Source organism: Anopheles ziemanni, chromosome 3, assembly GCF_943734765.1.
Source record: "Anopheles ziemanni chromosome 3, idAnoZiCoDA_A2_x.2, whole genome shotgun sequence".
Lineage (NCBI taxonomy): Eukaryota > Metazoa > Arthropoda > Insecta > Diptera > Culicidae > Anopheles > Anopheles ziemanni.
The window spans coordinates 89,218,456-89,226,323 of record NC_080706.1 but is presented as its reverse complement, the minus strand read 5'-3'; the positions used below and the strand labels follow the sequence as shown (position 1 = coordinate 89,226,323).

The window sequence follows — 7,868 nt, the reverse complement described above, 5'->3', positions numbered from 1 at the left end:
AATCCTAAAAGAAATTATCGCATCATATTCTATTTTTCATCAATCTACATTAGACGAAAAGTTGGAAAGGGCAAAAAATACCTGCTTTCGATTGACGCATCAGATAGAATGCAAAAAATACCTGCCGTAGTGTTGATTGAACTCCTGTTGGAAAAGTGTTTTACGTAAAAAAAAACGGTAAGGTACGAATGAACTTTCAAAAAGGTGCAAGTTGAAATGCGTACTATAAGTCACAACATATATGATGATCGAGATACTGACAAAACGTGCGTCTTGCTAATGCAGACTCACCGAAAGAGAATGCAAAATTTGAAAAATGTTCATTGAAAATGTTATCAACACTTTCGCCCTTTTTATGCAACCGTCAAGAGAATTTTAAAACAAATGTTTAAAATTTTGCAAATTGGTCCATATTACTGTACAGAACATATTTTCTACACCAAGTTTGTGTGGTAAACCTGGTCGAGTTTAAAGCATGAGGTAAAGGAGTTCATACAAAACATCCTCAACACATTGTGCGTACGGAATCGTTTCGGTTCAAGAATAATCGAAGAGTAATTGAAGGAAAGATTTGATAAAAACGACCCCCCAAGATCGCTGCCAGAGAACTCCAAACCAATCAGTTGCGCGATTGACAGTTGGAGAAATTAATTGGACGACGAATAATTTAAACCTTTTCACACGCGAAATTACTCGCTTCCGCATCCACCACCAACCGAAACCACGTGGCGAGAAGCAAAAATGGCGTCTGATCGAACATCATCAATTCGCTGAAGCCATCATTCGACGGACGGATCCAATCCGACGGATGCTGTTCTTTCGAGTGCGTGCCCGCCACGGGAGCGTCTCTGCCGGTGACGGTTCGTGGTTCGAAAAATGTGACCGGCCCGGAGGAAGAAAATAGAAGAAAAAACAAACATCCTAAAACCGATCTGCCATTCCATCTCTTCACTCGGATAATGCAATGGCTCGCCCCAGTTCTGGGATGAACACTTTTCCTCCCACGGAAGGCGCCTCCATCGGAGCTCTACGGTTCCCCACTTTGTCGAATCTGTCAACATCACAAATCACGAGCAACAAAGCCTCCTCCTCTGGCACAACTCAATCAACTTTTATCGATTTTCCGTTGGCCGGTTGCCGCGTGGAGTGGAGCGTGGATTTCTGTCACCGGAATCGAAATTACGTTGGCTTTCAGGGGCCCTCGGGGCTTGGCAGTGGATCCTGGTTGATTCTGAGATTACCTTTTGCCCGTCATCGCTGATGGTTACTGAAGACCAGCAACCACCATTCCCGAATAATTTACTTCGTGTACTGTTTATTTAACGAAACTGTGTGAAGAAGAATCTTTAAAAAAAATAACAAAAGAAAAATTTACATTGTTGATATTCCATCGGCTAGAAGAATATAATTAAGTGAAAATGATGGAAAAGTTTGAATAATTTTTTAAAATATCTCCAGTGAAACATGCAGTGAGAAACTGCATTGAACTTCAATGGTAGTTCAAATTAAATCATAATTAGTTATAATTTTGATTTGTTCCAATTAGTTTCCTTTATTAGAGCTTATGCATGCAAAAAAAAAGTTTTTTTTTCATGGAGTAACAAATCATAAACTGCAAAGTGAACAGTAAAATATATGGAAATATTCATAAGAAAATAAATATAACCAAACTGCTGATTTGAATTGAGTCACGTTTTGCCAAAACTTTTAAACAACAGTTGGGCTGAGATACATCTTTGCTAACATGTAAAAACCACTAAGAATAACAGTGCAAAAAATATAGCGGAACTCGCGTTGCTTCATTGATTCTTTTTGGAGCACATTTTTCATGTGAATCAAATCCTCCTGTTTTTGTTCCTGGAGAAAAGAAATTAGCCACAACAGCGATTATGTTTTAATTCGATTCTTTATTCTCGAATCCACACGAGAGGACTGACTACGAAAGTAGATAAAGGGAGTCTTGACCGCCGCTTGATCGAAAACACGGTCGTTACGCCAAGAAGAAGGAGAATAAATAAAAAAAGGAGTAAAAAAACGCTATCTAGTTTTTTTTAAATTTATTTCAGTTTTATTATCATTCATTCCATGCCAACACTTTCTACTAACATTAGACACAAATGCACGTAGAACTTTTTAGTGCAGAAACAAAATGTCACCAATGTGGTTTACATCACATAACAAAAAAAAAACATCTGTAGTCCGCACAAGGTCTGGAGCAACATGCATTTGCTATGCGAAAAACGAGTTTGAATGATATTGAGAAATCAACACTTATACAGTCATTATATGCCTTGAAGGCCCTGGAGTTAAAGTATATAATCATAGCAAAAACCGGCCGGAAAGTTTGCCCGTCGGGGAGTTTTGCTTGCTAAAAGGATCCTTTTGAAAACATTGTCAAACAATCACAGTATATCGATGGGGAGCAAGAAAGGTTGTTCCTGGTAGTATTACTTTTAGAAATGCGGATCACTTATATGGAAGGGGTCTCGTAAGGCATCTACTAAATGGAATTTTCATCGTTTCCAGCGGGCAAAAGTTGTCTCCAACATGGAGCAGGCAGACCTCTAAAATCCGGAAAAATGGTGGACAAATGAAAATAAAGCCTATTCCAAGGTTTGCTACAGGAACGTTTTTAATCGGCTGTTTGCTTTTTCCTAGTCTCGTTTCAACAATAATTTCCACCATTTGTTTTGCACTTATAAATACATAAATTTTTAGACGATTCTTCTTAGAGTACCTAATAAGCACGGCTTAGCGAGCCACTGGGGGTCAATGACACGAATTTAAGTAAAAGTTTCCGTTATGTTTTCGTATCTCACGCGTCGTGGATTTTGAGTTCGTACGTAAATTGTGTTAGTCTTATCGCGCCATTTGTACAACTATAAAAGTACGTTCTAGTGACACGGGGCCCGTGACCGATTATGCTTGCCTTCTTTCCTCCTATTCCTCTGTGTACCAATTGTGTTGTCGCCGCCTAGCAACGACCCTATCGCGAGAGCGAAAATCCCGATGTTGTATGCACCAGTCAAATCGAGAAGAAATGCATGTCCACACCCGGGGGTCAACACCTATCTTCTCACGAATGCTCCTTGGTGGCGCCGTTTGGTTGGTCTCAGAACAGGCGTTTCTCGTACGAGAAGAGGCCGTGCACGTTGCCTTCCAGCTGTGCCGAGTGGGTGCGCTTCATGAAGCGTAACTCTCCATTGTAGATCATTTTCCTAAAATTGGCAACGGAGGATAGTTTGCGAGTGAGAAGATGGTGATAAATAAAACCGCCGACATGAAGCTAACCTTAGATTGGCGACCGAGCGAGTGCCAATGTCCTGGCAGCTGTGCTGCAATCCACAGAGCAGATACGGTACGAAGCGCAGGATCGAGCCCTTGTCCACGATGCTGCCACTAACGCCCTGCGCCACCCGCAGCTTCTCGATCTCGGTGTGATAGTACCGCGAGCTGGCCGCACCCTTGCCATCCTTGCGCTCCATCGCCTCCAGGCTACCCATGCCGCGGTACTTCTTCAGTCGCACGCCATCGCTGAAGTAGTACTCGCCGGGTGCCTCGGATGTGCCGGCCAGCAGCGATCCCATCATGACGGCCGACGCACCGAGCGAGAGCGCCTTCACAATGTGCCCGATCGACTGAATTCCACCGTCCGCAATCACCGGCACACCGTACTGTTTGGCCAGATTGCTCACCTGATAGACGGCCGTGGCCTGTGGACACCCGCACGCCATCACCTCTTGCGTGATGCAGATCGAGCCCGAGCCCATACCGACGCGCAGCGCGTCACAGCCCGCCGAAATGAGATTGAGGGCTTGCTGGCGGGTCACCACATTGCCGGCGATCACCTGCAGCGTCGGGTACTTCTCCTTGATGTACTTGATCATCTCGATCTGGTAGATGGAGTTGCCCTGCGACGAGTCTAGTACGATCACGTCGACACCGTTCTGGAACAGCAGCTCCAGCCGTTCCTTGTCCTCGTCCCGTGTACCGATGGCGGCCCCCACCAGCAGTTGCTTGTTGCTGTCCTTCGATGCGTTCGGGTAGCTTCGTGCCTTCTTCAAATCGGTGCGCGCAATCAGCGCAATCAGCTCGCCATTTTTGTTCACGATCGGCAGCTTACCCTTTTTGCTCTTCTCCAGGATGTGGTTGGCCTCCTGCAGCGTCACCCCGTTCGGTGCCGTAATCATGTCTTCCAGCTTGGTCATAATGTCTTTCAGCTTGATGTCGACGTCGTGCTCGCGGAAGTCGATGTCGCGCGATGTCACGATACCCACCAGCCGGGTGCCCAGCTTCCCATTCTCCGTGATCGGGTAGCCGGTGAACCCGTTCTTTCGCTTCGCCTCCAGCACGTCGGCAACCGTGTTCTCCGGGCCCATCACCAGCGGGTCGCGGATGAAGCCATGCTTGTACTTTTTCACCTTGTGCACCTCGTTCGCCTGATACTCGGGCGTGCAGTTGTGGTGAATAATTCCGATGCCGCCACAGAGCTAATGCAATTGCAGGAGAACGAAACGTAAACAAATTAGAAAAGCATTTACTATCGTAGGGTTTCCCAGCGCACACGATAGCGGAAACCCTTCAAACGCAGCAACAAGTTTTCCGGCTAGCGGGAACATCGAGCCGGTCGAAGGGTAACAGAGAACACGAACGACACAACGGCTCGCAAGTGGAAAGGAAGTCGATTAGGAAACTTACAGCCATCGAGATAGCCATGTCGGCTTCGGTAACCGTGTCCATGGGCGACGAGACGAGCGGTGCCTTCAGCATAATTTTCTTCGTCAGCGGAGACGCGAGGCACACATCGTCGGCAGTAAAGTCGATGTAACCGGGCAGGATGATAAAGTCACTGTTATAAAGTAGCGAAAAAAAAACGAATTCGCCACGAAGTGCGGATGAGTAATTTTGTCAAAACATATGCTCCGGATGGATGGGGGAAATGAGTGGCACCACGGATCGCTTTCTGCGACTTACTTGTACGTCAGTCCGTCGCTCTTCTGGAACAGTTCCTCGCAAGAAAGTCCATCCTGCAGCTTGGATGTTCCGTTTTCCATCGCTCCGACGATTGTGGGGTAAGGTCAGCTGGACTAAAGCGTATGTGAACTAATTAGCTGCCTTTTTGCTTCGGCTAATGTCCTAGAGCACAAACACGTGGTGGCGACTTGATTGTAAAATCACTTGTTCTCCACACCTGTAGAGTGGGAGTGCTGTCGCAGGTAAATGCAATTCGTTTGGATGCCTCGTCAGCACCAAATTGAGGTCGCTCGAGAATGCAACAGTTTACTGTGGAACGTATGAGATATCGTAGGAGAGAAAAAAAAACTTGGCACACTGAACTTTAACGCTGTTTGGGCAATGGTTTAACACCAAATGCCATGCTTTTCCACGGAACCAGCGTTTTCAGCTGTCAGACCGAGCCTAGACCAAGGAGTCCGTTGATTGGTAAGGTCAAACGCTACACCTAAATTTAAATTTACGGAAACTTATTTTGAATGTACACGTAGTCATTAGGAGTTTGCTAGCTTCGAGTCTCAAAAACGAGATGGTATCATTAAAATTTTACCCACATTCATTATCAGCTTGCACTATTTTTTTTGCTAAAGTGTGCAATAAACATATCAAAATATTGCTTATGATACAACCTTCAATATCATTAAAACCCCTTAACGTAATCAAAACGATCGTTCAATAACAACCTCCCGCATTTACAATTGAGAAATAAATGGATTAATAAAGTATTTTGTAGAAAAGAGCGATTTGGTGCTTTTTATCGATGGAAAAATGCTCTTTTTACTATAAAAACTTATCCGACCCGTAGGATGACATCCCGTTGAAATGACGAACTCTTCAGCCTGATAGATGTAGACAAGGGCAATGTAAATAAATTTCCAAAAGAGCGCAAATCTGCTTGTTAGCAGACCGATCACACAAGTTACTCTGTTTTTACGATGAATATTCCTAGTTACATACCAAATTACTACAGTTTAGATGATATTACGGTAACGCAGGAGCGTGTACCTTGCCGCACGCTACAGGATCTTTACATGATGGGTAAGCCGCTATCGGTGTTGCAAAGGCAAACAGGATGTAAAATGGCTATCAATTGTTTTGCAGGTTTCTTGGATCCGTCGGAAAAGTCTTCAAACTTACCCGCCAACCATGAACTAGAGCTTCCCCTCTGGGCGGTTTTGCAGCAGGAGGAAACGAATCTTTACTTTGAGTGAGTAAATAATGTTGTAGATTCGCAATTCACCGTTCAATAAACTACTGCTTTTCGTCGTAAACCAGTGCCAAAATACCGGACATATACAGCGAGGCGTACAAAGAAATTTACAAAGCCGATGCAAACTACGTGGAACTGGGAGCGCTGAATAAATTTTACTACGAGCTGGGAATCTACATGACACGCTTCGATAGATCCAACAGTGTTTCGGAAATGCTGCACAGCACGGCACAGGAGCGACTGAAGGGGTTGAAGGATCTGTGTCAGAATGTCGGTACCGAAAGTGTGAACATTACTAGCAAATTTGAGTTCATCGAGCGAATGCTGTACAACGAAGGATGCAAAACAAACAAGCTGTTCGACGATTGGCTACAGGAGAAGCAGGTCTACATAAAATCTACAGAAATTGCCGTTAACATTCGGAAACGAAAACGAAGCCCGGATGGTGAACCAGAGGAAGATCAATAAAGCTGGATTGTGTTGATGCTACTCGGAACAGTACTCCAATTTCTCTTGTGTTATTGAATCTCTACTCAATGACTATGGAGTTAGTAATCTGCAGACTGCTTTATTTCTATGCCGGAGCTACGCCGGTTTCACCGATTCGTGGTGTCGCTGAAAAACACTGCAATCGTGGCAATGGCGAAAGGTCTTTAATGGTGCGGCTCAGCGTTCGGTGCACCAGGCTCCTGCTCCTCCGGAGTATGGGGCCAGAAGGTCGGGCGATTGATCGGATCCAGAGCTTGCTGTAAAATGATAAGGGGAGAGGGGAAAAGATGGATGATTGTTTGGCAAACAACTTATTCAATCAGCTTACCTCAGGGAAAGAGTCACGGAAGTCTTCCATTGTCATCTGGTCGAACGGCAACAGGCTCTTCAGCGTAGCAATCTGTGCCTGGTGCTCGGCAATGCGCGCCTCGGATTCCTTGACGAACTTGGCAATCTCCTGCTGAACCTCCTTCTCCTGTGCTTCGACAAGCTTGGTTACGTTATCCGGAGGATAGGGGATCTGCAGGGCTTCGTACGCCTTTTGGAATTTGTCAACCATGCCCGCAACGGGAACATTCTTCTGGTAGAAGGCCCAATCGATTTTCGGTGCCGTCTCTGGGTTGGCCACGACACTGCAGTCAGAAGAGGAAAGATCAACGATTAAACGACCGATTACGAAACACCGCTACTTTGCAGGCAGCTCAGCTGAGGAGGCGACATGGACATTCGAAGACTGACAAGTGGCTCGTGGTGTTTGGGGACTAACCTGCGCAAGTATTTGTCGCTCTTCGTCTTGAAGGCGGCGAGGTTGGCCTTCTGGTTCGGTGGCACCCGCTCGGCCAGAGCAGCCCAGTTGATGCTCGATTGCGCGATGCGACGAGAAGCCATCGTTGTAATTCCAAAATATGCTAGAACTCCGGAAAAATATCTTCCTCGATTCTCCGTGGACAAAGTGAGAATAAAATTTCCCTTATGTAATTTGACAGAAGGTTCGAATTAGTGATGTGCGCTCTGAGTGAGAATGAGTGAGTGATTCGAATCTTAATATTGAATGAACGATTTAAATCCTAACAGATAGTTTTTGTGACTCCCTATGATTTGAATCCTTAACTGGGATTCAAATCCCAAAAGAATGAACGAGTTGGTAAAAGAGTCG

The 7,868-nt window shown here is 45.3% G+C and overlaps 3 protein-coding genes across 3 annotated transcripts; 1 reads left to right on the top strand and 2 right to left on the bottom strand.

Annotated features, from left to right (window-relative positions):
• Positions 1-2,606: 2,606 nt before the first annotated feature.
• Positions 2,607-5,369, bottom strand: LOC131289464 (inosine-5'-monophosphate dehydrogenase). The gene is made up of 4 exons (XM_058318730.1): positions 4,975-5,369; positions 4,699-4,849; positions 3,292-4,490; positions 2,607-3,218 (listed from the first exon to the last, which is right to left on the bottom strand). The coding sequence occupies exons 1-4, from the start codon at positions 5,052-5,054 to the stop codon at positions 3,113-3,115; spliced, it is 1,536 nt and encodes a 511-aa protein (XP_058174713.1). The 5' UTR covers positions 5,055-5,369; the 3' UTR covers positions 2,607-3,112.
• A 528-nt stretch (positions 5,370-5,897) lies between these two features.
• Positions 5,898-6,724, top strand: LOC131286061 (DNA replication complex GINS protein PSF3). The gene is made up of 3 exons (XM_058314924.1): positions 5,898-6,051; positions 6,115-6,220; positions 6,289-6,724. The coding sequence occupies exons 1-3, from the start codon at positions 5,949-5,951 to the stop codon at positions 6,689-6,691; spliced, it is 612 nt and encodes a 203-aa protein (XP_058170907.1). The 5' UTR covers positions 5,898-5,948; the 3' UTR covers positions 6,692-6,724.
• Positions 6,725-6,764: 40 nt separating this feature from the next.
• LOC131286062 (ATP synthase subunit d, mitochondrial) lies at positions 6,765-7,670 on the bottom strand. The gene is made up of 3 exons (XM_058314925.1): positions 7,479-7,670; positions 7,041-7,344; positions 6,765-6,969 (listed from the first exon to the last, which is right to left on the bottom strand). The coding sequence occupies exons 1-3, from the start codon at positions 7,598-7,600 to the stop codon at positions 6,877-6,879; spliced, it is 519 nt and encodes a 172-aa protein (XP_058170908.1). The 5' UTR covers positions 7,601-7,670; the 3' UTR covers positions 6,765-6,876.
• Between the last annotated feature and the right edge of the window lie 198 nt (positions 7,671-7,868).